Raw genomic sequence first — 25,756 nt, forward strand, 5'->3', positions numbered from 1 at the left:
GAGATCGTGGACGCGCAGGTGATTGCAAACTCTGTTTTCACGATGCGGACTACGCTCGCCGACGAGGCTGCGCGCGAGGCGTTTCCTTTGATTCCGGACGCGCTGCCGCGGTTGGAGTTGGCGGAGACGTTTGAATTTATGGTGTCGTCGCTCGCGCAGCGGGAGCCTGGCCACCCGCAGCTGCTGCTTCCGCGACCGGTTTACGAGCCCGCGTACTACGATCCGTACTATGGACGGTTGAACTGCCTGGGTCCGTACTTGAAGCGAATGTTTCCGGCCGAGGACGGCGGGGTTGATCCGAACGAGGTGCATGTGCAGCAACCGGCTGATGCGAGAGAGGAAGTCGATTTCTCGATGACGGAGCCAAATATGCATAGGCTGGTTCCCGCGGCCGCAGCAGCAGAAGGCTTGGATCGGATTAGCTCGACTTCGAGCACCGAGCCTGACGGGACTGTCAATCTGTCGTCGAGACAGACTAGTGTCACGACTCCCGAATGCAGTAACGCTGAAGAAGGCTCGGGCACTGAGACGCGCAGTAAGCGCAAGACGAAGCAGTCAGAGAAATCCAAGGCAGCAGTCACGACGCCAAAGACGATTGCAAAGACAAAGAGCAACGCAAAGAGCAAGAGCAAGAGCAAGAGCAAGAGCAAGACTAAAGTAGAGTCCCAGAGCGGCAAGAAGAAGAAGAAGCAAAGAGTCGCGGTGCACAAGTTCTCGTTCGATTACAGAACGCTTACGCCTGAGAACGACGCGCCAATGGAAGAGGTGCCGGCTGTTGCGTCGTCGAGCGCGGTGCAGGAGTTTGACCCTTACTTGCACCTGCCTCCTGCCGAGCGACGCGAGTTCTTTGCGACGGGAAAGCGGCCGGAGCCAGCGCCCAAGGCGGAAGCGAGCCCAAAGTCGACTGTCAGGTTGGTGAAGATCGACAAGCCTTCGTCTCCTACCTCTGCAGATTCCAAAGACGTCGTCAACGAGGGCAGCGTGTCGTACCACAAAGCGATCCTCATCTGCAGAGACATGCAGTTCTACATTCCCTACAACCGAATGCTTGCCGAGCTTCGCGAGATCGAAAGCGACTGGACCGGTCTGGATGTGAACGACCCCGACCTGCGCGTGCTCGGACTCGTCAGCGAGATCGACCGCGCATGGGAGCACTGGCAGTTCCTGTGTCGCGCGTCCGAGTTCAAGGGACATGAGGAGTTTGACCATGTGCTTGCCTGCTCAGCGCATCTCACCCGCGGCTACCGCGTCAAGCTCAAAAACGTCCGATACACCGACGCGGAATGCCGCCGGCTGAACCCCAAGCTCAAGCCCGAGGTGCTCAAGGACATCCTCGCCCAGCTCTGGACCGAGACCGAGGACGAGATCATCGTGATCATGTCGCCGATCAAGCAGCTCTACGGCACCTTCAAGCGCAAGGAATCCCAAGTCGCGCGCGCGCCAAACGGCTTCTTTTTCTTCCGCGAGTACGTCCAGGCCTGCTTGAAGGACTACAAGAACCCGAAGCTCGTCGGCGACTTTGGCAGCTTTGTCTCGACCTTGGCGGGAAACCTCTGGCACAAGATCCAGGACCAGCATCCGCTCTTCACGGCCTTCAGCCAGGTTAACAGTCGCTTGCACGCGCTTATGAATCCGGGATACAAGTTCTGCAAGAGTCCTGCGAAGATGGACATTGTTCGTCCTCACGTTTCGAAGAAACGTCACGGCTCGAAAAAGCGTCGGTCAACGGCGTCTGTTTAGACGCGACACTTGCCTCACGACAATTCTATTCGCTCTTGTTGTCTCGCAGCCGTTTCTGGTTATTATTATTCTCTTTTTTTATTACTTTTTGTATTATTATCGTTTGTACATACTCGTATCCAAACGCTGCTATGCAGCCGGAGTATGTGGTTGTAAATATCTGGGTTTTTGTTTTGGGACTTCACGGGGAGCATCCTGGTTACTACGAAAAGTTCGTCGGTCTACATTCATTCTCTTTTCTGTTTTTATTATTACGGGGCACATCTGCATTTCTGGGTTTTTATATGGTTAGTTTTCAATAATAGTATTTTTTAATTGTGGTTATGGGTGCTTTAGAATATTGGGTAGAGCCGTATTGTGAGTGAAAGGGTGGTTTTATCGTTGGCCATCTGTGGACTGTACATGGAGAGCATGGCCGCAAAGAACATGATAAGGCAGACAAGTTTATCTAGACGCCTTGTTATCCAGGCAAAGAATTATTGAACGTGATATCTATTAATGCGTAAACTATTTCTTCTCAGCACCGGTTTTCTTCTTCTGCCCCTCAGCCGCCTTCCCAGGCGTCGGCTTGCCCTCCTTCAAGTTCTTCTTGAACGCAGTACTGCGCGCCCTGATCCGTGGCTTCTTTTCAGATTTCTTGCGCACGCCCGATTTCAGCGAGACAGGTCCGCCGACCGAGGACCGCTCGCCCTCGAGGTACGAGGAAATCTTTGCCCGCTCAGCCTTGCCGACGACTTTCTTTGTCCGGTTGAGCGAGGCCTTTGTGTCCGGGTCGAGCACGCGGGCGGTCGGTTTCGCGAGCGGGCGCGCGGTTGTCTTTGCGGGGATGTTGCGCGCGCGGGTGACGCGCAGTTTCCGCGTGCCCATCTTTGTGTCGTTCAGCAGCAGCGCTTTGGCGACGTACATTGAGTCCTTGAACTGCACGTACGCAAAGCCTTTACCCACGTTTGTCTTTGAGTCCCGCACGATGCGCACGTACTCGACGTCGCCCACTTTGCTAAAATGCTCCCAGAGCTGCTCTTCCTCGGCTTCAAAGTCTAGGTTGCCGATGAACACGCTTCGCTTGGCGTCCTGCTTGGCCGGGTGGGCGACGCTGTCGACTCTGATGTGGCGATCGAGCAGGACGGTAGAGTTCGCGGCCAGAGACTTGCGCGCGGCGTCCTCGGTCTCGAAGACGATGTAGGCGTTGACGGCGTGGCGTTTCTCGTGCAGCTTGTGTTTGATGAACGCGACCTTGCGCGGCAACATCTCCGAGAACGCGACGGACCGGAAGCGGATCGACTCGATCTTGCCGTACTGCGCGAAATGCTTCTTGAGCTTGCCGTACTCGGTCTTGCTCGAGATGACGTTGTTGGCGAGGTTGCCGATGAAGATCGTGCGTTTGGCTTTGTCGAGCTGGTCTTTGTCGTCGAGCAGACTCTCGTGGACCATAGCAGCGCCGGTTGCGTCGAAGAGCTTGACGTCTTTGCTGTCGCTGTCTTGTTCGTCTTCGCTGTCGTCGCTGTCTGAACCGTCGCTCTTGTCTTCCACAGCTTCTTCAACCTCAGCAGCAACCTCCTCCTGCTTCGCACTCTTCTTCTCTTTCTTGGATTTCTTCTTTTTCGACTTTGACTCTTCGTCTAACAGTTTTTGCAAATACCGATCTTCAGCAGCAGCGTCCTCTTCGTCATCATCCTCGTCCAGCTGCGCAGCCCGTTTCTTGCGCTTCTTGCTATCCTTCGACACCTGATTCGTCTCCTCCTCCTGCTCCTCTACCTCCTCAGAAAGCTCCAGATCATCTTCATCCTCAGCAGCGGCGGCTAGCGACTCGGCTTCAAGTCTTTGTCTCTTGGATCGAGAGGGTTTAGCAACCGGGGCCTAAATCGCAAGTAAATCTTCGAGTAAGTCGTCTGTCTTTCCTTTCCACACCTTCATTCATTCCACCAAAATCCACGATCTTACCGGAGTAGCAAACAGCGACGCAACAGCCTGATCCACCTTTGCAATATCGACGCCAAACAACGACATCCTTAACCTCTTTCTCTTTTCTATAAACAAACAACGACTGTCTGTTCTTACGCGCTGCTCCTTCAATAAAATAAAAATTTTGAGAATTGGGAGAATAAAGTTACCCGGCATAAATAAAGTTTTGCAATTAGCGTGCGGCGCGAGCGTCGGCTGGGCTTTGTTGCCGCGAAGGGGAGACCGTCGCCGGTCCCGGGAAAAACATCGCCTTTTTGCTTCTTCTTTTCTGATTGCTTTTGTGAACAGTTTGTTGTTTAAGAGCAGGATATTGTACAGAAGAAGAGATTAAGTCAGGACAGCAGTATGAGCGACACACCACCGAACGCAGCTACCTCTGCGCCCTCGCCGTCGCAGCAGCAGCAGCAGCAGCAACAAGAGTCCACCTGGACGGCCGGCAGCAGCATCGTCGAGCCTGTTGTCGACGGAGCAGCAGAGGTTGCGGATGAGAATCCGGAAGAGGCCGAGACCGAGATTGAGGGTGAGAATAACAAGAGCGAGAGAACACCGCTCGATGGGCTCGATCTTGCTGGTGCTGCGGGGACGGGCGGCGAGGATGGAGCGGAGAGGAGTGGAGTTGCTGCGGTGGCGGCGACGAGTGTCGGTGCTAGTGCGGATGCAGAGGCGGCTGCTATTGAGAGTATGATGTTTTTGGGACATGATGAGACTGCAGCTGATGAGGCGGTCGCGGCGGACGAGAAGGAAGAGGGCGAGATTGACTCTTCCGACGACTTGTCTGCTCCGCCCACGCTGGACGGCAGCCTAAAAGACGACGACGATGAGGACGACGAAGATGAAGATGAGGAGGATGAAGACGATGAGGATGAAGATGAGGAAGAAGAGGAGGAGGGTGAGGTTGCTGGAGGTGCGGAGGAGGAGGACGAAGAGGAAGAAGGGTCAGAGGAAGCGGAGGAGGTCGTGAAGAAAGCGGAGGAAATCAAAGCCAACGCTGCAAAGGTTTCTAGTTTAAAAACTTTGAGCACGAAGCTTTCGATGCCCGCTGGGGAAGAGGAGGAGGATGAGGAAGAAGAGGGAGAGGAAATGGAGGAAGACGAGGAGGATGAGGAAGACGACGAAGCAAAGATGGACGTCGACAAAGATCCGGTCGTGGATCAGTCAACAGAATCTGCGAAAGTCGACACTCCAAAGCAAAAGCTTACCGAAGCTGATGAGGAAGAGGGCGAGGACAAACAAGACAAGGAAGAACCCGCTGACGAAGAACTAATCGACGAGTCTGCCGACGCAGAAGCCCCAGCTGAGGAAGAGATCGACGAGGCCGTCGACGCTGCGGATGGGGAGGATGAAGAGGCCGCTGAAGTTACCGAAGCTGCGGAGGCTGAGGCCGAGGCCGAGGACGGTGAGCTCGAGGAGGAGGAAGAGGAGGTCGAAGCCACGCCGACTAAGAAACGCAAGGTCGAAGACGACGAGGATAACGAGGGTAGGCTTTCAGATCTATTGATTCATGGCCAGAATATGCAGCTAACTGATACTTGTTCAGAACGAGCACGGAAACGACGAGCGGCCGTGGCGTCGCTGACCGAGATCGAAGTCGAGTTTGCCAAACTGCGCGATCGGTGAGGATGCCTCTTTCTTTTCTAGTAACGGTTATGATCCAAGCTAACATTTCAATAGACTACACGAGGACCGCATACTACGACTGAACGCCGAGATCGAAATGTGCCTACAAGGCCGACACCCCGAGCTAGCGGCCGTGTACGAGCAGATTGCCCGAACGCGCGACGAACGGATCCGTCTCGCCGAGGCCCACAGACGGTACCGCCGGCGGTGCATTGAGAACCAGACGAGGTCCTACAGAAGCCACTGGCACCAGCAGTTTTTCAAAAACGTCGCGAACCTGCGCGCAAAGATGATGTCCGAAACCACCGAGACTTGGTACAGGATCAACCGCGAGCGGAGGGCGATGGACGCGCTCGTGCCGTTTTATGGATACCGGATCCCCGAGAAGCGGTCGACGCAGGTGCGCCAGCGACAGGCGCAGTATCAGGAGGTTGCGATCCTGACGGGTCTGGCAAAGTACGTTGGGTTCCCTGCTGCGCCGGACATTAACTCTGCGAGCGCGGACGAGATTGCAGAGGACCTGGAGGCACTGCGGGGGCCTAAGTTTGTGCCTATGTAGACAATAGATTGTCCTTGGTTTGACTACAGTGGGGTTTATGTTTGAGATTGTCATGGCGTTTGTATAGTCCTAATTTAGTATCAGTATTTAACTATTTTGAAGCATTCTGAGTAGTGATGACCCAGTGAGTAAGTAATAAGAGGTATGGTGTATGATTTTTTTGATTAACCGAAATACAAAACATCAATAATTTTTTAAACCCATCAGATTTTGTACATGTAGAAACAACACACGAAGCAGTTTACTTGAGGGGGATAAAACGCGACGAGTGGGTAGCACCGATACCGGGTCTACCGTGCTTGACGGGGGTGTAGGAGATAGAGAACTCGGCGAGGTAGAATCCGACCATCTCGGCGCGGATCTCGACCTGGTTGAAGACCTTTCCGTTGTAGATGCCGATGACGGATCCAATCATCTCGGGGACGATGATCATGTCACGGAGGTGAGTCTTGACGACGGCGGGCTTCTCGTTGGGCTTGGCCTCCTGGCGGGCCTTGCGGAGCTTCTTGATGAGGCCCATGGGCTTGCGCTTGAGACCGCGCTGGAGGCGTCTTCGGGCACGGGCGTGGACGAGGTCGACGAACTTCTCGGGGGAGAGCTCCAGCAGGTCCTTGAGGTCGACACCGCGGAACTGGAAGGTCCGGAACTGTCTCTTCTTGCGGTTCTCTGGAGAGTAGATGAGTTAGACAGCAGTTCTTGACGAGACCGAGAACATCAACAATAATAATAACAGAACTGCACTCACCGGCAGCCTCGATGGCCTCTTGATCGTATTCTTCAGACATGATGTGTGTTGTTGAGATGGACGGGAGAGTCTGTTGCACTGAGCGTTCACGAAGAGAATCTCAGAGTTGCGATTGAATCAGTCGCAGCTGCCGAGCGGTGCGATGCGGCGCCCGTGACTTTGGTGGCGCGTGACTGCTGTTGTAGGGTTTAACCCTACACGGCTGCCCGCCGACCACAGCGACTCTTCACCTGCAACCGGCGCCGCTCTGTCAGTTTGATTCACCAAAGAATAGTCTGCTTTCCAGCTTAAACTTGATTATTCTAGTTACTCGTCTTATCATCAAAAAGTGAGTGTTTGTTTGCTGTTTATGATATTCTGTGCATTATTCTCTTTCAGTAGAATGTAGCATCAGTCCGCGCGGGTCGTATGCTAACCACCTCCACCACAGTGAAGTACATCGCCGCCTACCTTTTGCTCACCACCGGTGGCAACGCCTCCCCCTCTGCTGAGGACATCAAGACCGTCATCTCTTCCGTCGGAATTGAGCCTGAGGAGGACCGCATCTCGGCTCTCCTTGCTGAGCTCGAGGGAAAGACCATCGCCGACGTGAGTGCCCTGCAGTTCTCAAAATGATCTCAAAAGACTTCTTGAACATCCTACTGACATTTATTTCTTTCTACAGTTGATCGCCGAGGGCTCTGAGAAGCTCGCTTCCGTCCCCACCGGCGGTGCTGCTGCTCCTGCCGCCGCTGGTGGTGCTGCTGCCGCTGCCGAGGAGGAGGAGGTTGCTGCTCCCGCCGAGGAGGAGAAGGAGGAGTCTGACGACGACATGGGTAAGCATTCCTCTATTCGATTACTACTCTGCACGATAAAGAGACTCTTTGTACTAACGCACATCTGTAGGATTCGGTCTGTTCGACTAAGCGTCTCGTTTCATCGAAAAGTCTTGCCTTCACAAAAAAAGCTTTGGTCTTCGGTAGCGCGAATATGTTTTTTAAAATCTGCAACGTTCTTATTGTATAATAGCTAGTGGAGATCTTAAATGAACATAGGGACAAAAATTCTGAACCGTAGTAGAATTGTTTAACGTAGCTGTATATTGTTCAATTGCATATGTAAGGGCTTATGTCAGATTGTAGATCACGTGATTAAAGATTTTATGCTCGACTGTAGAAGGTTGTTCGAGCATCCGCAAAGACCACAGTCAGTGATTGATCTGTTGCATTTGCAGCTTTCAGGCGTGTGCTTTGTGTTTTCAGAGAAGAAGATATTCGAGGAATCTGAAGACGAACAAGGACTCAAAAAAGAGCGAGTTTTAGTGAAGGATATCCCGGAAGGAAGGTCAGGCTGTGCACGCACTAGATGTTCTCCGATCTTCTGGCGCAAGCGACTGCCTCTCCGAAAGCCGGGTCGTCGTCGTTGAAAGGAAAGCAGCAGACGGATGGTAATGGGTTGACTGCGAGGTCTGCTGGCGCGAGCAGGAGTACTACAGGAGCGAAGACTGCGGCAGGTCAGAAACCTTTGGGTGACAGTAGTCGAAATGTGGCGGGTCAAGCAACGACAGCGGCAGGAGCAGGGAAGAGTTCGAGCTCGTCTACGCTGAGCAAAGATAGGGCGAATAAGATCGCGATGCTGGAGAAGCTGAAAGCGCAGAGAGGTGGAGGTTCGGCCGGATCGAGTGGGAGCAGTAGCGGTAGCGGTAGCGGTAGCAGTGCTAAAGTAGCTGCCAGTTCTTCGTCGTCCAGCAGCAAGCCGAGTGCAAGTAGTTCGACAGCCGCTGCGCCGGCTCGCAAGAAGGTATATACGATTTTGTCTATACTATATGGTTTGGATTCCGACTAACAACTCTCGTGTGTAGCCGAACTTCCTGGACATATTGAAAGCAGCGGAAACTGTGAGCTCGGAAAAGATGAAGGTTGGCGTGAAAGTGAAAGATCCAAAGAAGAAAGCAGCGACTACGTCGAGGTTCTCCGGCAAGCTTGGACGGTCGTCGCAGTCGCCTGCGCCAGCACCGGCACCAGCAACGAGCAGATCAACAAACTCGCCTGTGAAACCCGCACGGGATGCAAAGACAGTTTCTTCTGAGCGGAAAGCTGTGAGCGGTGGAGCTCGCGAGAATGTAAAGAGCTCGAAGCCGATGAAACTAGATAGGAAAGATGTCAAGATGAGCGGCAAGTCTGCGGTGAAAGCAGGCGTCAGAGAAAAGCCCGAGTCGGCGGCGTCTGCGAGCAAGCACCAGCCCGCTCCGTTTGCTAAGCCGATGGCCGGGTTACTGAAGAAGCGGAAGGCGCACTATGACTCTGATTCGTCGCTGGATGATTTTATTGTCGACGACGAAGATGAAGAGGAGGAGGAGCGGGGGTACTCCAAACGGCGGGGGGATCCGGGCTACGACCGCGAGGAGATCTGGAGTCTTTTCAGTCGAGGGCGGCCGCGGCCTAGGTTTAATGACTATGATGAGGATGATGATGACATGGAGGTTTCGGGATTAGAGGTGCTGAAGGAGGAGCAGCGCAGTGCGTTGGCGGCGAAGAGAGATGATGAGAGAGAGGCGGAGGAGGAGAGAAGGAGAGCGGAGGAGAAGCGGAAGAGACTGAAGCGCGCATGAGGGAGATTTAGTCTGGGAAGGCGTTCTGGATGTCATTAGTGCTGTAATTATTGTTATTGTCTGTTGTTATATGTTATGCTGTTAATCTTGTATTGTTGCCATTGTTTCCTGATGTCATCTCGTCTAAGCGATGACGCGATTACGCGTGCGGCGCCTCATCGCGGCTTTGCACGCATTCGTCCATAATTGCGTCAGGGATCCTCTTCACACCTTTTTGCCATAAATACACCCTCAAATCCCTCCTAGACAGCCTTATTCACACATAGAAGCACTAGACAGAATGGCTCCAACCATCCCCCGCTTCGCCACCCGCGCAGTCCACGCTGGCACCGCCCCAGACTCCTCCACCGGCGCCGTGATCTCGCCGATCTCGCTGTCGACCACGTTCGCGCAATCCTCCCCCGCCGTCCCCGTCGGCGCGTTCGAGTACTCGCGCTCGTCGAACCCGAACCGGGCCGAGTTTGAAGCCGCGGTCGCCGCGCTCGAAGGCGCGCAGCACGGCCTCGCGTTCGCGTCCGGCAGCGCAGCGACCGCGACCGTCCTCCACGCGTTCGCGCCCGGATCGCATGTGATTTCGGGCGCGGACGTCTACGGCGGCACGCACAGGTACTTCACCAAGGTCGCGCAGTCGCACGGGCTAGCGACTTCGTTTACGGACGACGTCGTGCGCGATCTGCCGTCGCTTGTGCGTCCGGGGATCACGAAGCTGGTCTGGCTCGAGACGCCGTCGAATCCTACGCTTTCGGTGACGAGTATCCGAGCCGTGGCCGAGCTGGCGAGAGAACATGGCCTTGTGCTGGTTATCGACAATACCTTCCTCTCGCCGTACCTACAGACGCCTCTCGCGCACGGCGCAGACATCGTCGTGCACTCGGTGACAAAGTACATTAACGGCCATTCCGACGTCGTGATGGGCATCGCGCTCATGAACGACGACGCGCTCTTCCACCGCATCCAGTTCCTACAGAACGCGATCGGCGCGGTCCCCTCTGCATTCGACTCCTGGCTCGCGCACCGCGGCCTCAAGACGCTGCATCTGCGCTCGCGCGCAAGCTCGCTCAACGCACAGAAAGTGGCAGAGTTTTTGCAGAGCGGGATCAAGACCGGCACGGTCCTGCACGTCAACTACCCCGGCCTCGACACGCACCCGAACCGCGCCGTCGTGCTCGAGCAGCACCGTGACGGGCTCGGCGGAGGTATGATTTCGTTCCGCGTGGCGGGCGGGCAGAAAGCTGCCGAAAAGTTCTGCCAGTCGACAAAGATCTTTGCGTTGGCGGAGTCGCTTGGCGGAGTAGAGAGTCTTGTTGAGGTTCCGGCGCTGATGACGCACGCGGGTATCGATCCGGCGGAGAGGGCAAAGACTGGCGTGTTTGACGACCTTATTAGACTCAGTATTGGAATCGAAGACGGCGAGGATTTGGTTGAGGATGTAGCGCAGGCACTGCAGCAGGCTGTTGGGGCGGCAAAGGGTAATGGATATCACTGAGCGCTTGCTCTTCTGGCTTGGATATAAGGAGTAGTGGTGTTTATCTGCGTATATAGCTGTTAGTATTCGTATATAGCTGTTATTGTTTGTAATCATTATAATATAAACTGTTTTGTACATCTACTCATCCTTCCACATCGCAGTTCCTGGATATCAACCAGCTCCGAGGCCGAGCCGCACAGCTCTTCATCTTCTCTTCCGTTGATCTAAAGATTCCCGCTGGACTTTTATTGATTGTCGATATATTTGAACGAATTGAATAATGTCGGTTTCCGCTCGTGTTGCATCAAGCACAAAAGTGCTCAAAAATCTAGTCTCAACAGGTATACCGTCCTCTCCTTTCTTGTATTGTGTGGAAAAGGCTGATCTGATATCAAAAACTGCAGTGCAACAGCTCTACCCCGCCGCTCTGGCCGACAAGACATGGGACAACACCGGACTCCTACTAGACTCGCCTCCGACGGAGACGACGACGGTCGGGCAGACAGCGCGCGTGCTGCTGACTATTGATTTGACCACGGCCGTCGTCGACGAGGCGTTGCAGAAACAGGCGCTTTTGGTCGTTGCCTACCGTAAGCAGTCTTGTTTGATCTTAAAGATTGGATTAAAAAAAAAGCTGATGCAATGGCTGTTTAGATCCGATCATCTTCCGCCCGCTGAAATCCCTGTCCCTGGCCAACACCCAGCAACGCTCGCTCATCCGTCTCGCGCAGGCAGGAATCAGCGTGTACTCGCCGCACACGGCCGTCGACGCGCAGGTCGGCGGGATGAACGACTGGCTTGCGCGTGTTGCTACGGGTGTCGACGAAAGCGCGGCGCTGGAGTCGGCGGTGATTGAGCCGAATGAGAGTGTGCCGGAGACTGGGTTTGGCAGACTTGTTCGGGTTTCGGACGAGGCGCTCACGCTGCTGAAGATAATTGAGAATGTGAAGAGCGGGTTGGGTCTGAAGCACGGTATGTGTTTTGTCTCTTTGTAAATTACTCTCCGCACCGTATATGCATTCTAATCCTCCTTCTTTTTGAACTGCAGTCCAAGTAGCTATCGCCGACCGCCACAAAAACATCGACACCGCGACCATCAAAAGCATAGCCATCTGCGCTGGCTCCGGTGGTTCAGTCCTGGGGAAGACCGACGCCGATCTCTGGTTCACCGGCGAATTGAGCCACCATGAGGTTCTTGCGATCAAAGAGCGGGGAATCAGTGCTATTATCTGTACGTTTGCTTTTTCTCTTTCGATCCACGCTTTTTGTTTTGAGAATTGATACTGACGGTTTGGGATTATGTAGGTGGGCATACTAATACCGAGAGGGGATATCTTAGCAGCGTGTTTGCGCCGAGCTTGTTGAGCAAGATTGCGGATAATAAGGAAGAGCTTGGGTCTGCACATTACGAGGGCTATGATATCGATGTGGTCGTGAGTGAGCAGGACAGAGATCCTTTAACTGTCTTCTGATTTAGTTATGTACGGTACTATGTAAATTGATAATCAATCATCTTCATTCTCTATCATACAAAAGACTTCACTCTGTATATCTTCAACGTCGCCACTTCTGCCCATCCTTCGATGGCATGAACGCCGCGATCTGCTGCAACTCCTGAACCAGCGCGTCGATAGACTCCTTCGTAGCAAGCTCGTTTCGCGGCGCGCGCTTCTTGGGCGAAATCAATCCCGGCGGCCCGCCTTTGTCGCTGTACAGCCCGTCCAGAAAGTCGTCGTATAGGATCGGCTTTGCGAGCTGCTCTTTGTCGGAGTCGTCCGAATCTGAGCTCTCTGCTGCGTCGTCTGCGGGCTTCTCCTCCGTCTTGACTTTTTTCTTTGCGTCAGCGCGGCGTTTGGCGGCTGCTTTTTCCTCGCTTCTGAAAGTCAGCTCGGACGCGTATTTGATCCATTTCGTCAGCTGCGCGGCATCTTCGCGTGTCTCGATCGCAAACCAGTTATTGTTGTTGCCGAGCAATGTATCCGACAGCTCAGAGGAAGTCGACATCGCGTCGTCGTCGTCGGCGGCGGCGGCGGCGTGGTCGATATGCATTTGCTCGGCGTCGGTGGCGTCGGCAGCAGACTTGGTTTGCTCGGCGGGTTTCTTGGGGTCGGACTTCTTGGGAAAGAGGATCGTGCCTGTGGGTGAAGGAAGCTCGGATGCTTTGCAGCACATGATCCATGTTCCCCAGCTTACGCGCGACTTCATCCGGTCCGAAAAGAGCCAGTACTGATTCCCATAAATGTCCATTCCGATCGGCATATTCCGCAGACACAGCTTCCGCTTTCGCCGGAACAGATCCTCTTTCATCGCGTTCATCTCCTTGTCGCACCGCGCTTTCACCGCCTCGCACCGCTGCTCCCATTCCTCTTTCCGCGCCTTGGGCGCCTCTTTCAGCGTCTGTCTGACTGCCGCGAGCTCGGATGCGTGGCGCTCAGACATGGCTTTGAGCTCTGCGGTGATTGACGCGGTCTTGCGGCGCAGGGACTCGTTGTCGATGTCGATCGTCTCGCGGATGTAGCTGCCGGTCAGCGACAGCTTAATCAGCTCGGAGATGTAGTTCAGTTTCTCGAGGTACGGCGTCGCGGTCTTGAACACCGAGTCGCGGTCCGCGGACGGAGAGGACGGGATGCTGCTGAGGTCCGAGCCGCTGTCGTTGTCGTTGGTGTCGTTGGTGTCGTCTAAGTTATCGGTGCTTTCGACAGACGAAGCACGCGTAGGTGGCGCGGTCTTGTCGTCTGCCGACTCGTCTTCGTCGGCTAATTGGTCTAAAACCGCACCTTTTCGGTTCGCTAGGATCTCGATGACCAATTCCCAGATATACTCGTTGTGAGAAGCCGTCTTTTCGACTTCTTTGATTGCGTTCTTCAGCAGATCGCCATCGACGACCGGGTAGTTGTCAGAGTATATTATCCTTAAGACCGCGACAATCACAGTCTTGAACGTCATATCCGTCCACGGACCAGTCACATCGTCGATGATGTTGAGGTGCTTGAGCGTCAGCCCGCAGTGCTTTTCGAACCGCAACACGTACTCGCGGATAAACAGTCGCAGCTGGAGCTCGTTCTCGTCGAGATCGGTGATGATCGGGTTGAACTCGGGCGGCTCAACGACCTCGAGCGGAGGCACCTTGGTGCGAAGCTTTGTCTGCCGCTTTGCCTTCTTTGCGGAGCCATTGGCCGCAGACGCAATCACGACGCCGCCTTTCTTCTTCCGCGTCAACTTTGTCTGCACTTTTTTCTTGTCTGCTTTCGTCGCTTTTTCTCCCTTTGCCGACTTTGCAGAAGCCTTCTTGCTCGCCGTCTTTGCTTTGGTAGGAGGCTTGGTGGCTGCCTGGTTCCGCTTTCTCGAGGCGGCGGCGGTTGTAGTGCCTGCGGCTTTCTTACTCGACGCAGCCGCGGGAGACGAGTCTTCTGCGCCGTCTACCCCGTTTTGTTTGAAGACGATCGAGATTTTTGGGGTCGAGGAGGACGATTGGCTGCTGTCGTCGGACGGGGTTTGCGCTTTTGAGGACCGACGTTTCCTGGAGGTTGGGGGTGGGGGGGAAGCCTGGGAGGAAGTGATTGTTAGATATACTGAGATTAATGCAAGGAGGCGAGGTGGCAAGAGTAGAAGATAGGCGCGCGAACGCGTCCCACATGAGTATTCCATTCCCTGAATTTGATAAAAGCAAGCAGCAGAAGGAAACGATAGAATAGTGACGTACCTTGTTCTTCTCTCTACTTGTCACGCGTTCAGACGACGCGTCAAGGTCGCGACTATCAGAAGGACCAGGGGACGTAGCAGCGCGCTGCTTGACGCGTTTGCTCGCGTTTGCAGAATAGTCCGCGCTCGGCCGCTTGTTGATGTTCTTTTCGGATAAAGCAGAGTCGGTGGCGGACGCGGCGAGAGAGTCGACGACCGGCGAGGGCGACATCATGGCGGAGTAAGTTGATTTACTGAGAGCCAGGTCCGAGGGAGGAGGAGGGAGTGAGACGCCAACGGACATAAATGAGGAAAAGAGTGAGGGTTTCAACAATTGGTTGAGGGAAGAAGAGTAGAGAGAGGAGGAGGATGAGGAAGGGAGGTGCAGGTGGAAGAGGAAGTGGAGAGGAAGTTGGAGCAAAGTGGAAGTGCGCCGAGGGCAAAAGGGAAAGCGAAAAGTGATTGCCGCGAAGGGGTTTGAGTCCCAGCTACAAACTTACCCTCGCAGCTGTCCGCCCGCGATAAAGAAGAGAGGAAGAGAATAATAATAAGAAGAAGAGAGAATATGAAAGAAGCAGGCTATTATCTTCTGTTTACATTGACGTGTTTTTGCAAAAAACGGCAACAGTCATCAGCTGAAGAACAATCCACTGGCATATCTGTCGCGTGTTTGCGGCAGCAGCTTTGGACAATGAACAATGAGCTTAACCGTAGCGCTTCCTGTCTACTGACTATTATATTCAAATAAACAGAACAGGTTTTGTTTAGTCGTTAAACAATCGCGTCGAGATTCAAATAGTCCTGGTGAGTTAGTTGCCTATTCGGGCAATTGCAGAGAAAGATCGACGCTGCGCGTTCACGCGTCTGCGCTTCCGATTAACAACTAAAATCAAACCACAACTTCTACAATAAAACACCGTCAACTCATTCAAAACAATTCCCTTTTCTTCTTCTCATAATCATCATTATTATTTCTACTCTCAGCAGCTGCTCTGCTCTGCTCATCGCTGCGAACATAAATCAACTATTTCCAAAAGTATAATTACACGCTAGTCCTAATACGGCAGCACATCAATACTCCCCAGCCCGTCTCCCACCCGGCCATTATAGCAACCGCTCCCGCTGCGCTCTTTCCTTCCTTCTTCTCTTCCTCCTCCTCGTCCTTCTTCCTCCTATCTTCACACCCGCTTCCTCCGCTTTCTTCTGCTCCTCAACCTGCCTCGTTCTTAACAACAATGACTATCTTCCTCCGTCTCTTCCTTCTCCTCAGCGCGCTCGTCGTGCTCGTCATGGCTGCCACCGTCAATCCCATGTCGTCGCCTGTTAGTGGCGACGTGTTGACGTGCGTAGCCACATCCTCGTTCACTCTTTTTTTATATCTGTTTCTCCTCTAACAACATCTGCAGTGCTGGTCAGCCGTTCCTAGTCGAGTGGGCTGTTACCAACAACGACAGCGTCAGCTTGTTCTTGCGCAAGGGCGATCCCATGAACCTCAGCTCGGTTCTCACCATCGTGACTCAGCTCCCCAACAGTACGCTGCTTTATGATCCGTTTTACAAAACTCCGATTCGCTGACTTGTTGTACTCTAGCCGGTGTTGTTCGCTGGACTCCTCCTAGCCACCTCGCGACCGACACCTCTTACACGATCCAGATCCGTGATGACAAGACTGGAGAGGTCAACTACTCGCCGTACGTATACAGCCAGTTTTTCTGTGTTTCACTGTATGTGTCTAACCGTAGCTTCAGGCAATTCACCATTCTTGCCTCTGACGAGACTGCTCCTGCGCCTAGCCCCGCTGCTCCCATGGATGAGGCCCCCATGGAGGAGACTCCTGAGACCTCTGTCCCTGCCCCGGCTCCTTACGATGCAGGCAACGGCACCTTCCCCACTCCCACCTCTGACATGGACGAGTCTGAGGCTGAGGCTTCTCCCTCGGCAACTCGCGCGCCCAAGAAGGGAGGCAAGGGCAGCCATCCTTCGCCGGCAAGTTTACACGTATTGACACCCCAAACCTGATCACTTCTAACTGTTCTCTTACAGGCCCCCTATAGCTGGCAGAACATGACTTCCAATGGAACCATTCCATTGTATGCCAACATGACCAACGGCACTGCGACCAACGGCACCCTGCTCGATACCGCCAGCTCTGCTTCCTCCTACGCTCTGGGCGGAATGATGCTGTGCAGCACATTGGTTGTCGGCTACCTCGCCACGCTGCTCTTCTAAGCTGACTGTTCTGTCGCTCTGTATTTTAGTCACCCCGTGGCATCTTTGTCACCTCTGTATCTGATACTCTGCCTATTCTTATTATCAATATCAGTGTTTTCTGTTAGTCTGTTCAGTTTATTCTTCAAGTATATTAGTACGAAGCGAGAAGGACGTTAGCAGAGTTCCTGTTTTAGGCTTCTGTCGTAGTTGATACTGTAACAATAGAAATGCCATTGTTTTATATTATCTAAAAGTACATATCAGTCTTTCGACCCCGCCGTAGTCTGGATGATAACTCGAGCCACGCCGCTGCTTCGACCAGATGCGATGCGCTTCACGACTTTAACCTTCCCACCTGCTTTTTCCGTGTCTTCTATAAACTGTCGCGCCGTACCCCCCACGCCAAAGTAGATCTCCTTCGCAGCCACGTAAGCTGTCGGCAGCAGCGCTGTCTCGCGTTCGGTATTCCATAGCGAAACGGAATCGAGGAGAATCGGGATAAACGCGTTTGTCGAGGCGACGGAGTATATAGTTTCCGAGCCCAAGACGAGAGAGAATGGAAGTTTTTCGGTGGGCGAGGTAGAGTTGGAGGTGGATGCGGGGCTGTAGCCTAGAAAGTCGGCGAAAGAGGAGGAGTTCCAGGGTCCGGAGATTAGTTTGATGGAAATGTTGTGCGTGTCTAGGAATTCGAAGAATTGAGAGACGAGGTCGGGGGTGACTTCCAGATCGAGGTCGGATGTCTGTGTGGGCTGGGATGGGTCGTCGGATGAGGAAGTGGGGGTGGAGAGGGAGTTGCGGACGTTGTGGTATGCGAGGAGGAAGTTTGGAGCTGTCATTAGGCGCAGGACGGCGTAGTTGTAGTCTGACATTATGAACGAGACGGGAGGGTATTGCTGTTGTTGTTGTTGTTGTTGTTGCTCTGGGGTGGCTGTGAGGAGGGTTCTGATGTATTCTTGAAAGAGGTAGATCGATGGAAGAGCGCTTCCGCATCCGAGCTAATTGCAATGCTATAAGTTAGTACCCGAACGACAAAAGTACATGATCAAGTAAAAGAGGGCATACCTCGAGCACTCCTTTCCCAACCTCAACCCCAGTATCAGCGAGAAATTCAGTCAAATCCCCTGCGCCCTCCCAGCTCTTAAGTCCGCCTTCGTATAGATCTGTGCGTAGATCCTCTGTGTTTGAAAGCAGGATCTGGAGTTCTTTCTTCCTGAACTGCGTCGTGTTGTCTGCAGCCGTCTCGGTCTTGGTGGTAGTCTCCTCTGAGATCGAAGGTAATAGGTCCTCGTCCGCCATAATTTGGACTTTGATGTCGAATACCTCGCGCCGGGGGATCCGGAGCTTGGAGGACTGGGCTAGGTCGGAGGTGGAGGACACGCTGAGGAGGGAGTATGACATTCGAGAGGGCAGGGATTGTAACTACAAGATCTCAGTCAGTGAACCTGCACCACCACTATTTCTCTAAACAGAGCCATAGCAAATCCAAACAGCGCTATACGAAAAAAGAGAAAACTCACAAGATCCCGAATATCATGTATCTCCGTGTCGACCTTGAACTCGGATCCTTTCGATGCATCCGCCGCCGTCGTCGTCGTCGTCGTTGTCGATACAGGCTCCCCGTTCGAAGAAGGCACCGGCACATCAGCTTCGGTATCGCTGATATCCTCGCCTGAGAAATCGAATTTGAACATGCCGTTTCTTCTTATAGTGAATTAATCTGCTTCTAGGAGTAGAAATGCCTTGCGAATCAATAAACCATTCAAGCTGGTGAACAAAAAAAATAAATTTTCAGGGGGCGGCGAGGCGGATAAACTCGAGGAAGCAACGAAAAAACTCCCAACCGACATCGCGTTGTTCTCGAAAACTGTTTTATTGTTCATAATATTTACTACTCCTCCACATCGATAGTCGAGGATGGTGATCTGATAGTATGGATCTGTGATTAAAAAAAGTTCTTATCATGGGTGACTACATCTTCGGTCCTCCTCCGCCGCCGCCGCCAAAGTCGTCGACGACCTCGAACGCATCGTCGTCGTCGAAGTATCAAAATCGACCACAGCAAACCAGGCAAAAGCAGCAGCAGCAGCAGAATACAAACCGACGAACAAAGGACCAGAAGAGTTTCAAGAGTGAGGGTGGATCGGGTCGGTATGCTGGGCAGAATGGGTCGGTGTCTGGAGGTCATGAGTCGCAGATACAGAATCATGGATCATCGTCGCATTTGGACGCCCAGCAAGATTTACATACGTCAGGATCACTGGATGAATCAGGATCTTTGACATCTCACAGCACAATCAAGAAATTCAATCTAGATCTCGTTTCCTCACAAGCTCCTACGCAAAGTCCGATCTCACCAACTCACATCAACCCATCATCCACAGCGTCTCAGTTCCCGTCCTCGTACGATGACTTTGCCGCCGACGAAGACGACGACGGCGGCGAAGAGAAACCAGCGTCGAAACAGATAGTCGCGATCCCCGGCACTTCAATCACGCTGCAAACAGAAGCCGACATTGCGAAATGGATAGCCGAGCGGAAAGCAAGATGGCCGACCGCTTCGCGCGTCGAGGAGAAAGAAAAGGAAAGGGAAAAGGCTCGACAACTTCAGCTTGAGCAGCAGAACTTGCAGGGCGAGGATCAGCAGCTTCAAGACCACCAGGGCATCTCAGAATCCACAACAGCCAAACGCCAACCAATATGCAAATTCTTCGCGTCAACAGGCCACTGCAAACGCGGCGACCAGTGCAAATTTCTCCACGAACAAAGACCAGCGACCGACAACAAGCGAGTCGCGACGGCTGCAGACGGTCTGAGGACGAAGCGGTATAAGCGGTTCGAAGCGCCGAGGAAGATGCCGCTGTTTAAGAGATTGGTGCAGAATGATTGGGATAAAGAGAACGAAAAGATTTTGGACTTTATTGCATTTTTGGCGGAAAGGGGGATAGTGGGTAAAAGCAAAGCTTTGCAAGTGTGAGGATTGAACTATTTCAAAATTAATTAGGACATTCATGTCCTTCATATATCTATGTACAATTACAGGCGGATCTCTCAGATCACAACTCGTCATCAAAAGCCTTTCTCATCGCCTTTGGATTTCCAAACAAAGAATGTCGCGAAACAAACAACTTATCCAAAAATCCCATCTCGGCCCCAGACACCTCTCCATCTTCATCCCGCGTAGCTAAACCGGAGTTTGGCAACTCGTCTGCCTTCTCAGCTGCTCCCGCATCCGATCGATACCGCTGTTTCAGAGCCGCGCGCTGGTCTACCTTTGCCGCGATCCAGGCCCTGAATGAGTCTTGGACTGGGCAGTATGTGGGGTACTTTGATTTTATAGCCGATAGGGCAGAGAATATCTTGTCGCGCGCGTCTGTGCTCGAGATATTGTCCTGCGACAGCGCGTCCTGGAACGCAGCGCACCAGAGACCCATTTCCTTTTGAATCTCATTCGATGCCTGGGACGCAGACGAGGACTCTGACTCGCTGTTGACGAACGAGTCCTCGACAAAAGTGCCGCATCGGCCCATGTAATCCTCACCTACCCCATCGGTGTAGAACTTGCGACGTAATATCTCGCCGCCGTTTTGGCTCCAGAACTCCTGGCGTCCAAACCTGCCATGGATCGAAGACGCGAGCGCAAACATGATTCGCTTGCGGACTTCTGCGTCGTTCTCGGACTCTAAAGCAGAGAGAAGGTAGCTCACCACGCGGGCTGGCGCGGCGATGTCTAGTGCCGGCGCATTATTTCGCAACGACGAGCCAATCACGCGCGCGGCAAGTGCTCGGACTGGCGCGTGTGGGTGTGAGCCCAGGATAGCGAGGAAGTCAGTGACGGTCTCTGGATCAGCCAGCTTGATGCCGAAATCAATCTCGTGCGCGTAGTCTTCGATCGTCCGCAGCGCGGTCAGCAACACAGCGTACGGACCTTCGCTGTCTGTCGCTGCCTCGGCCAGCTCGGACGACGTCGGCGGGACGGTCGCAGACTCGGCTGTAGAGTCGTCTTCGGGGACTTTACCGGCTGATAGAGCGTACGCGAGCGTGCTTTCGAAATCCTCGTGGTCGGAAAGCGAGATATGCGGATTAGGCTTGTGCGAATACGAAAACTGACCCCAGATATTCCGGTCTTGCTGCTCTTCTTCGGCCGTGAAGGAGTCTGTGTCTTGACTAGCTCCTGCGTCGTCTTCTTCTGACGTCTCAACTGTGACTGATTCACCGCCCGGAACTACCACGACAGCGGTAGAGTCCTCGTCATCGTCTGCGCCCTCGGGTGCCAGCAGCTTTGCTTCGCGGACACCGGTCTCGAAATTCAAGCGCACATGCACACCTACACTCGCCAGATCGGTCAGCTCACACATCACCCAAAGCCTCATCTAGCACAATACTTACCTGGAGGGAGATTCTGGCCGGGCTTGACTTGCTGGAACTCCTCGGTCGGCACAAACTCTTGCGAGTAGCAGGCTCCGCTGCCGTCGTCAGGACAGATCATGCCGTTGCTGTCGGCCTCCACAGCGCCCACGAGCGCCACTGCACTCGCTATAGCACAGGTGATGTAGCATAATCCACGGATCCTCATGTTTTCTTTCTCTAGTCTCAGAAAACAGCCAAATCAATCAAGGCCCAAAGCAGTCTTATACGCAGCTCTGAGCGGTATTGAACACCGTGTCGCCAACTCCCAACGAAGACCAAGGAAAGTTTTAGGGTTTTCGCTGCTTACGTCATAATTGCTTTTTATAGCCCCTGCATAAGCGTGAATATGTGTGATGGTTAAGAGTCACGTGCGATGATATTTTATCTGATTGATTTTTTTTCTGCGATGGCGCTGATGCTGATATCCTGCTCTTCTTCTGATACGAACAGAGATCCGGTTCTGGTCTGAGAGCGATTGCATCGATCAGAGAGACTTGCGTCGGGGCATAGAGTGTTTTGTATATCGGTCCAAAGAGAGCGGATACTCGACAACTATTGTGTTCTGCTTACCAACCAGATCAACTTCATACCTCATACTCCACCACCCCCACGATGAGCGAAGGAGTAGCTCTTGCGCATCTCGAGGATGCTATCAGAACCAGACTCGACGCGGTCCACGTCGAGGTCGTTGACATGTCAGGTACTTACTCCATCTTTTCCCTCGTCTTCTTTCCCCATCACGAGACCAGCCGAATTCTGATATCCTCGTGCTTTCCTTCTACAGGTGGTTGCGGCCAAGCTTTCGAGGTGATCATCGTCTCGCCGATTTTCTCGGGCAAGAACAGATTGATGCGTCATCGTCTCGTCAACTCTGCCCTGCGAGACGAGATCGCGCAGATCCATGCATTCACCCAGGTACGTTCGCCTTCTGTCTTCATTTATCCATCGCGCGCTTTTGGCTAACTCGGTATCTGTCTGGGTTGTAGAAGGATTTCACGCCTGAAGAGTGGGCTAAAGCGCAGGCGTCGAGTTAATCGGGAACATCACATCAAAAAAATCCAGAAACAACATATATATTATCTACATAGGGCGTTCTTTTCATATCTCAAATTGGGATCTGCTTACAAATGGTACTCACCAGCTACTACCACGACACGGCATTGACACCTAAGAGTTTATAAGCTACTTGCTTCCCCTCTTTGTTGTCTAATGGCTGACTGAAAGAAATGTACGATACGGATTCGGAACGCAAACCGTTTTGATACTCATCTGAAATTATTGTAATGCATAATTGAATTGTCCTTGACAAAGTCTTTACACATACAGCAGCCAGCAGTTCTTCCACATGACAATTTTGCTGATTCATCAGACAATCCCTATACTACCGCCTTCCTCCGTCCTGCATTTTCTCCCAACTCTTCGCTTTATCATTTACAGTCAACTTCAATTCACAGACATAAACACATACACATATGAACGAGAAAACGTAGTATTAAGCAATTTTTATGAAAAGGAAACAAAAATTCATCAATCAAACATTCCCAACAGATCCTCGACATTACTCCGGAACTGCTGTGGCTGGTTCGTATCCAGAGGAGGAGACGTAGCAAGACCCGGAGCAGCAGCAGCCGCGTCTCCGTTCAGGTTCATCGCCGCGATGCCCGCGGCAGAGGTAGTCGGCGACATCGCGCTGGCGCCGGGAGGAGGGGGAGTCGACGAGACCGGCTCGAGGTCGAAATCTATGTCTAGTAGGTTCTCGAGGTTGCCCGTCTTTGTCGAGACCTGGATCGGCTCTTCCTGCGCTAGCTGGGCTTGTTCCTCGAGCGCCTTCTTCTGCAGAGCGTCGGCGCCGAAGCGGCCTTGGCCTACGAACGTCTCGGCCGGTTTGTGGTAGACTGAAGCCAGAGTCGACAGTTCGTGAAGAAGTCCTTCTAAAACAGGCTCGGGCAAGTGAGCAATAACATCCTTGACTGGAGGCTTCTTCGCCATAATGATCTCCTTCGACGTTTGAGGGTTGGTCGACAGCAGACGCCAGTAGATGTAAGCTCTGTCTCGCAAATCAGCGTTATCACACTCGTTCGTGATAGTCTGCAACACTTTCTGAACCAGCGGCTGCGATGTCTGGGGCTTGAGAAGGAAGAGCTTGACTGTGGCAGTGAGCAACTGCAGCTGGACCTGCGTAGGCTCGTCGGTGAACGCTTCGATGAACGTCGCTATTAGCTCGTCTGCGTTATCGATCTTGTCCGCATACTCTCCCACAATCCAAATCATAGCCGCTCGTGCCTCGGGCTCATCAAGCTCGTCGATACCCTGACAAAGCGTAGGGATCACACCCTCGTATCCAGGGTACCTCCGCAGAATATCACGCATGACGATGACGGCCTCCTGAACAACGTAATTCACCTTGGTCGCAATCAAATCCAAGAGCACGTTGACGCATCGCTCAGTAGAGCTCTCCACTTTGATCGCACACTGTCCAATAGCTTTAACAGCACGACGAACGAAATCCATATCGACTTCCAATGCATACTCCTTCAACTCCGAGAGCAGAGTGTCCACATTCTTCGGGTTTGCTAGTCTGATCATGATATCCAGCTTCTCGACCTTCAAATACAGCGGATCGTTATACTTGCAGAAGAATATTCGGAGCTGGTTGCTCAAAATATCGGGATACTTCTGCAGGATCAGGTTGATGTTTCGTAAAGCGACGTATTGCACTTCCGGTTGCGACACCGCAAGAGTGACTATGACATTGAATTAGCACATAGACTGCAATCACATACAATCGAGCAAACTTACCTAATGGAGGCGACATCTTGTCAAGATACTGCTTGTGCAGCTCGGGATTTAGGAGGTGGATGTGACACAGCACTGTCTTGACCGCAGCAAGAACAACACTCGGATTCACGTGCTGGAACTGGGGAACGACGCGCTCGCAAATATGTTCGGCTTCTCGAACATCTGTGGTACGGTACTCGGCAATCGACGTGAGGATGGAAATCCGGCCCCATCTAAATTTGATGAATGTCAGTAGATATTCAGTCAATCATATGCTCTTGATAAGGGGCAAAGACGTACTCCGTGCATTCATTCAAGGCAGTCAGAAGCTTCTTCAAGATATCGGAATCAACGATAAGCGCCTTAGTCTCCGGCGCAGTCTCCTGGATCTCAGTCAAAGCACTGACAGCGTTGGCGACGACCTGTAATACGTAAAAGCGGCAAATCAGTAATTGATTTACTTGATCTAACTCTTATAAACAATCATACCATTGGGTTGGAATCTGAAAGCAGGCCCTGGAGGGTAGCTAAGAAGCCGTTCTCAACAACCAGCGTCGGATTGAGATCAAACAGCTTCGCCACACAGATAGCGGCGGTTTTTCGAACATAAGGGCTCTCGTCCTAGATACCAATCAGTCAGCATAGCTCTCTGCAGCGAATAAATATAGATGGCTCATATCGCACCCTCAAAGTCTTTCTAAGCGGCTCTTCCATGTAATCAATAATCTTATCCACTCTGATGCAGCCCATCGTTCGAATGGCGAGCGCCCTTACTAAGGGATTGCTGTCCTCAGAGTCCTACGTGGTTTGTTAGCACCCGTTGTGACTGCAGATTGGGTAAATCGACAAGCAGTACACACCTGGACAAAAGTGTTGACAGCCAAAATACAAAGATCTGGGTGACTCTTTGCGTAGTTCCTGCGGATACTGTCAGTACTGAACGGGCAACAAACAATGTGGTAAGGGCCACACACATCAGATAGAGATAAACAAGCTTCTTCTGCTCAAGATCCGGAGTCGCAATGTTCTTCAGCACATCCGGGAACAGCGACGACACGTCCTTGCCGAGCGTCATGGCGGCAATTGTCCGCTGAATGGCATCCTTCCTGCAGAGGTAAATATCGCAATGATTAGCAGTCTGTAACGGGCCGGGGGACTGCTTTCCAATCCCAATCCAGGAGACTACATACCGTTCGTAGGCATACTGCGAGACCAGACCGCTCCGCAGCTCATATGTTTCGCCTGTGGATAAGCAAAGACCGAGGTTAGAGACCGGGCCCAATCGAGGGGACTATCAATAGCTACAGCAGTTCAAGCTCACCTTTGCGCGGGATCTGGAAGACGCTGCGGATGCGCTTCTCGATAGATGCCTGCATTGCCTTCTCGGTTATATAGCAGTACTCCCTGAGCTAAGCCGATGAGATTCGATCCTATCGCGAGGACGGGGAGTGGAGTGGCAGACGGCGGGTGCTTAAGGAGAGGCGGAGGAGACGAAGCGCGGTTGCTCTCGAGTCAAGCGACGCTGTAATACCCTTGCCCTACTTCACGACCACCGCATAGCGGGCTCGTCTGATATCTGATTGCTGGTAGTGCTGAGAGCTGGTTGGCGAAGATATGGTGAGAACACTGGTTGTTTTGCTGGGGATTGATTATGGGGCTGCTGCTGACATGTGTCTGGTGGATCGTAGGCGCTTCCTAATCCCCGACGAGTCTTTGCATCTTTCCGAACGGACGAAGAAGAGAGGATCTTATCTCGACGAGCTGTATGTGCACCTTTTCCTGTACATTGCTGTACATTGCTGTACACTGCTGTTTATATCTGGCTATTCTTTGCTAACACATGTCTCTTATATGACGATATAGTTCTACAATCTCGTCGGCTTCCTCGGTTCCTGCTTAGTGTTCAGTGTCTGGGCGCAGAAACTGTCTGGCTGGAAGGGTCTGATCTAAGCAGGAGACGTGTATATCACGCGAATAGTATGTCTTTCTGCTTGGCTTG

At 52.7% G+C, this 25,756-nt stretch overlaps 15 protein-coding genes across 15 annotated transcripts; 9 read left to right on the forward strand and 6 right to left on the reverse strand.

Annotated features, from left to right (window-relative positions):
• Positions 1–566: 566 nt before the first annotated feature.
• On the forward strand, positions 567–2,146 carry BZA70DRAFT_279769 (uncharacterized protein; the record flags this gene model as incomplete). The annotated part of the gene is made up of 1 exon (XM_064912839.1): positions 567–2,146. A coding segment is annotated over one exon (990 nt), but the record flags the coding sequence as incomplete, so codon positions are not given.
• A 70-nt stretch (positions 2,147–2,216) lies between these two features.
• BZA70DRAFT_279770 (uncharacterized protein) lies at positions 2,217–3,801 on the reverse strand. Its single transcript, XM_064912840.1, has 2 exons — positions 3,682–3,801; positions 2,217–3,597 (listed from the first exon to the last, which is right to left on the reverse strand). The coding sequence occupies exons 1-2, from the start codon at positions 3,745–3,747 to the stop codon at positions 2,248–2,250; spliced, it is 1,416 nt and encodes a 471-aa protein (XP_064767720.1). The 5' UTR covers positions 3,748–3,801; the 3' UTR covers positions 2,217–2,247.
• A 52-nt stretch (positions 3,802–3,853) lies between these two features.
• On the forward strand, positions 3,854–6,095 carry BZA70DRAFT_180530 (Sds3-like-domain-containing protein). The gene is made up of 3 exons (XM_064909940.1): positions 3,854–5,179; positions 5,240–5,315; positions 5,374–6,095. Exons 1-3 carry the CDS (start codon positions 4,048–4,050, stop codon positions 5,876–5,878), a joined length of 1,713 nt encoding a protein of 570 aa, XP_064767721.1. The 5' UTR covers positions 3,854–4,047; the 3' UTR covers positions 5,879–6,095.
• A 24-nt stretch (positions 6,096–6,119) lies between these two features.
• Positions 6,120–6,663, reverse strand: BZA70DRAFT_290013 (ribosomal protein S19-domain-containing protein; the record flags this gene model as incomplete). Its single annotated transcript, XM_064914167.1, has 2 exons — positions 6,120–6,544; positions 6,624–6,663. 2 exons carry the CDS (start codon positions 6,661–6,663, stop codon positions 6,120–6,122), a joined length of 465 nt encoding a protein of 154 aa, XP_064767722.1.
• Positions 6,664–6,878: 215 nt separating this feature from the next.
• On the forward strand, positions 6,879–7,680 carry BZA70DRAFT_279775 (60s acidic ribosomal protein-domain-containing protein). Its single transcript, XM_064912841.1, has 4 exons — positions 6,879–6,951; positions 7,054–7,211; positions 7,288–7,438; positions 7,509–7,680. Coding segments are annotated over exons 1-4 (330 nt in total). The 5' UTR covers positions 6,879–6,950; the 3' UTR covers positions 7,529–7,680.
• On the forward strand, positions 7,681–9,424 carry BZA70DRAFT_311202 (SPT2 chromatin protein-domain-containing protein). Its single transcript, XM_064914947.1, has 2 exons — positions 7,681–8,402; positions 8,464–9,424. Exons 1-2 carry the CDS (start codon positions 7,968–7,970, stop codon positions 9,211–9,213), a joined length of 1,185 nt encoding a protein of 394 aa, XP_064767724.1. The 5' UTR covers positions 7,681–7,967; the 3' UTR covers positions 9,214–9,424.
• BZA70DRAFT_279779 (cystathionine gamma-lyase) lies at positions 9,425–10,821 on the forward strand. The gene has a single exon (XM_064912842.1). It carries the CDS (start codon positions 9,494–9,496, stop codon positions 10,697–10,699), a length of 1,206 nt encoding a protein of 401 aa, XP_064767725.1. The 5' UTR covers positions 9,425–9,493; the 3' UTR covers positions 10,700–10,821.
• On the forward strand, positions 10,822–12,193 carry BZA70DRAFT_279781 (GTP cyclohydrolase 1 type 2/Nif3). Its single transcript, XM_064912843.1, has 5 exons — positions 10,822–11,022; positions 11,086–11,271; positions 11,336–11,653; positions 11,730–11,912; positions 11,987–12,193. Exons 1-5 carry the CDS (start codon positions 10,962–10,964, stop codon positions 12,151–12,153), a joined length of 915 nt encoding a protein of 304 aa, XP_064767726.1. The 5' UTR covers positions 10,822–10,961; the 3' UTR covers positions 12,154–12,193.
• On the reverse strand, positions 12,194–14,879 carry BZA70DRAFT_279785 (uncharacterized protein). Its single transcript, XM_064912844.1, has 2 exons — positions 14,385–14,879; positions 12,194–14,227 (listed from the first exon to the last, which is right to left on the reverse strand). Exons 1-2 carry the CDS (start codon positions 14,664–14,666, stop codon positions 12,236–12,238), a joined length of 2,274 nt encoding a protein of 757 aa, XP_064767727.1. The 5' UTR covers positions 14,667–14,879; the 3' UTR covers positions 12,194–12,235.
• Positions 14,880–15,531: 652 nt separating this feature from the next.
• Positions 15,532–16,798, forward strand: BZA70DRAFT_279790 (Ser-Thr-rich glycosyl-phosphatidyl-inositol-anchored membrane family-domain-containing protein). The gene is made up of 5 exons (XM_064912845.1): positions 15,532–15,704; positions 15,769–15,893; positions 15,953–16,052; positions 16,110–16,347; positions 16,405–16,798. The coding sequence occupies exons 1-5, from the start codon at positions 15,598–15,600 to the stop codon at positions 16,588–16,590; spliced, it is 756 nt and encodes a 251-aa protein (XP_064767728.1). The 5' UTR covers positions 15,532–15,597; the 3' UTR covers positions 16,591–16,798.
• Positions 16,799–18,341, reverse strand: BZA70DRAFT_311207 (uncharacterized protein). The gene is made up of 3 exons (XM_064914948.1): positions 18,090–18,341; positions 17,635–17,991; positions 16,799–17,567 (listed from the first exon to the last, which is right to left on the reverse strand). Exons 1-3 carry the CDS (start codon positions 18,261–18,263, stop codon positions 16,833–16,835), a joined length of 1,266 nt encoding a protein of 421 aa, XP_064767729.1. The 5' UTR covers positions 18,264–18,341; the 3' UTR covers positions 16,799–16,832.
• A 71-nt stretch (positions 18,342–18,412) lies between these two features.
• BZA70DRAFT_279792 (nuclear fragile X mental retardation-interacting protein 1-domain-containing protein) lies at positions 18,413–19,579 on the forward strand. The gene has a single exon (XM_064912846.1). It carries the CDS (start codon positions 18,533–18,535, stop codon positions 19,544–19,546), a length of 1,014 nt encoding a protein of 337 aa, XP_064767730.1. The 5' UTR covers positions 18,413–18,532; the 3' UTR covers positions 19,547–19,579.
• Positions 19,580–21,276, reverse strand: BZA70DRAFT_279794 (uncharacterized protein). The gene is made up of 2 exons (XM_064912847.1): positions 20,959–21,276; positions 19,580–20,896 (listed from the first exon to the last, which is right to left on the reverse strand). Exons 1-2 carry the CDS (start codon positions 21,143–21,145, stop codon positions 19,626–19,628), a joined length of 1,458 nt encoding a protein of 485 aa, XP_064767731.1. The 5' UTR covers positions 21,146–21,276; the 3' UTR covers positions 19,580–19,625.
• Positions 21,277–21,591: 315 nt separating this feature from the next.
• On the forward strand, positions 21,592–22,013 carry BZA70DRAFT_290023 (bola protein; the record flags this gene model as incomplete). Its single annotated transcript, XM_064914168.1, has 3 exons — positions 21,592–21,679; positions 21,764–21,894; positions 21,966–22,013. 3 exons carry the CDS (start codon positions 21,592–21,594, stop codon positions 22,011–22,013), a joined length of 267 nt encoding a protein of 88 aa, XP_064767732.1.
• A 412-nt stretch (positions 22,014–22,425) lies between these two features.
• On the reverse strand, positions 22,426–25,336 carry BZA70DRAFT_180792 (adaptin N terminal region-domain-containing protein). The gene is made up of 9 exons (XM_064909941.1): positions 25,079–25,336; positions 24,948–24,999; positions 24,732–24,863; positions 24,618–24,675; positions 24,442–24,555; positions 24,247–24,378; positions 24,058–24,179; positions 23,779–23,990; positions 22,426–23,723 (listed from the first exon to the last, which is right to left on the reverse strand). The coding sequence occupies exons 1-9, from the start codon at positions 25,131–25,133 to the stop codon at positions 22,507–22,509; spliced, it is 2,094 nt and encodes a 697-aa protein (XP_064767733.1). The 5' UTR covers positions 25,134–25,336; the 3' UTR covers positions 22,426–22,506.
• Positions 25,337–25,756: the final 420 nt, after the last annotated feature.

This window comes from Myxozyma melibiosi (assembly GCF_037950935.1).
Source record: "Myxozyma melibiosi strain Phaff 52-87 chromosome Unknown BZA70scaffold_7, whole genome shotgun sequence".
Taxonomy (NCBI): domain Eukaryota; kingdom Fungi; phylum Ascomycota; class Lipomycetes; order Lipomycetales; family Lipomycetaceae; genus Myxozyma; species Myxozyma melibiosi.

What these genes read in the sequence shown, in the direction of transcription:
- BZA70DRAFT_279770 (XM_064912840.1), bottom strand. Translation starts at nt 3,747, where the DNA reads ATGTCGTTGTTTGGCGTCGATATTGCAAAGGTGGATCAGGCTGTTGCG. An exon ending in CGTCGCTGTTTGCTACTCCG is followed by an intron (nt 3,598 to 3,681) that starts GTAAGATCGTGG and finishes CTTGCGATTTAG; the next exon opens with GCCCCGGTTGCTAAACCCTC.
- BZA70DRAFT_180530 (XM_064909940.1), top strand. Translation starts at nt 4,048, where the DNA reads ATGAGCGACACACCACCGAACGCAGCTACCTCTGCGCCCTCGCCGTCG. An exon ending in AGACGACGAGGATAACGAGG is followed by an intron (nt 5,180 to 5,239) that starts GTAGGCTTTCAG and finishes ATACTTGTTCAG; the next exon opens with AACGAGCACGGAAACGACGA. An exon ending in TTTGCCAAACTGCGCGATCG is followed by an intron (nt 5,316 to 5,373) that starts GTGAGGATGCCT and finishes ACATTTCAATAG; the next exon opens with ACTACACGAGGACCGCATAC.
- BZA70DRAFT_279775 (XM_064912841.1), top strand. An exon ending in AGGGAAAGACCATCGCCGAC is followed by an intron (nt 7,212 to 7,287) that starts GTGAGTGCCCTG and finishes TTCTTTCTACAG; the next exon opens with TTGATCGCCGAGGGCTCTGA. An exon ending in GGAGTCTGACGACGACATGG is followed by an intron (nt 7,439 to 7,508) that starts GTAAGCATTCCT and finishes GCACATCTGTAG; the next exon opens with GATTCGGTCTGTTCGACTAA.
- BZA70DRAFT_311202 (XM_064914947.1), top strand. Translation starts at nt 7,968, where the DNA reads ATGTTCTCCGATCTTCTGGCGCAAGCGACTGCCTCTCCGAAAGCCGGG. An exon ending in CTGCGCCGGCTCGCAAGAAG is followed by an intron (nt 8,403 to 8,463) that starts GTATATACGATT and finishes TCTCGTGTGTAG; the next exon opens with CCGAACTTCCTGGACATATT.
- BZA70DRAFT_279779 (XM_064912842.1), top strand. Translation starts at nt 9,494, where the DNA reads ATGGCTCCAACCATCCCCCGCTTCGCCACCCGCGCAGTCCACGCTGGC.
- BZA70DRAFT_279781 (XM_064912843.1), top strand. Translation starts at nt 10,962, where the DNA reads ATGTCGGTTTCCGCTCGTGTTGCATCAAGCACAAAAGTGCTCAAAAAT. An exon ending in CGGGTTGGGTCTGAAGCACG is followed by an intron (nt 11,654 to 11,729) that starts GTATGTGTTTTG and finishes TTTGAACTGCAG; the next exon opens with TCCAAGTAGCTATCGCCGAC. An exon ending in GGGAATCAGTGCTATTATCT is followed by an intron (nt 11,913 to 11,986) that starts GTACGTTTGCTT and finishes GGGATTATGTAG; the next exon opens with GTGGGCATACTAATACCGAG.
- BZA70DRAFT_279785 (XM_064912844.1), bottom strand. Translation starts at nt 14,666, where the DNA reads ATGTCCGTTGGCGTCTCACTCCCTCCTCCTCCCTCGGACCTGGCTCTC. An exon ending in CAAGTAGAGAGAAGAACAAG is followed by an intron (nt 14,228 to 14,384) that starts GTACGTCACTAT and finishes ACTTCCTCCCAG; the next exon opens with GCTTCCCCCCCACCCCCAAC.
- BZA70DRAFT_279790 (XM_064912845.1), top strand. Translation starts at nt 15,598, where the DNA reads ATGACTATCTTCCTCCGTCTCTTCCTTCTCCTCAGCGCGCTCGTCGTG. An exon ending in GTTAGTGGCGACGTGTTGAC is followed by an intron (nt 15,705 to 15,768) that starts GTGCGTAGCCAC and finishes CAACATCTGCAG; the next exon opens with TGCTGGTCAGCCGTTCCTAG. An exon ending in CGTGACTCAGCTCCCCAACA is followed by an intron (nt 15,894 to 15,952) that starts GTACGCTGCTTT and finishes GTTGTACTCTAG; the next exon opens with CCGGTGTTGTTCGCTGGACT.
- BZA70DRAFT_311207 (XM_064914948.1), bottom strand. Translation starts at nt 18,263, where the DNA reads ATGTTCAAATTCGATTTCTCAGGCGAGGATATCAGCGATACCGAAGCT. An exon ending in TACATGATATTCGGGATCTT is followed by an intron (nt 17,992 to 18,089) that starts GTGAGTTTTCTC and finishes GAGATCTTGTAG; the next exon opens with TTACAATCCCTGCCCTCTCG. An exon ending in TTGGGAAAGGAGTGCTCGAG is followed by an intron (nt 17,568 to 17,634) that starts GTATGCCCTCTT and finishes CATTGCAATTAG; the next exon opens with CTCGGATGCGGAAGCGCTCT.
- BZA70DRAFT_279792 (XM_064912846.1), top strand. Translation starts at nt 18,533, where the DNA reads ATGGGTGACTACATCTTCGGTCCTCCTCCGCCGCCGCCGCCAAAGTCG.
- BZA70DRAFT_279794 (XM_064912847.1), bottom strand. Translation starts at nt 21,145, where the DNA reads ATGAGGATCCGTGGATTATGCTACATCACCTGTGCTATAGCGAGTGCA. An exon ending in CGGCCAGAATCTCCCTCCAG is followed by an intron (nt 20,897 to 20,958) that starts GTAAGTATTGTG and finishes TGGCGAGTGTAG; the next exon opens with GTGTGCATGTGCGCTTGAAT.
- BZA70DRAFT_180792 (XM_064909941.1), bottom strand. Translation starts at nt 25,133, where the DNA reads ATGCAGGCATCTATCGAGAAGCGCATCCGCAGCGTCTTCCAGATCCCG. An exon ending in CTTGTTTATCTCTATCTGAT is followed by an intron (nt 24,676 to 24,731) that starts GTGTGTGGCCCT and finishes CAGTATCCGCAG; the next exon opens with GAACTACGCAAAGAGTCACC. An exon ending in CAAGATGTCGCCTCCATTAG is followed by an intron (nt 23,724 to 23,778) that starts GTAAGTTTGCTC and finishes TCAATGTCATAG; the next exon opens with TCACTCTTGCGGTGTCGCAA.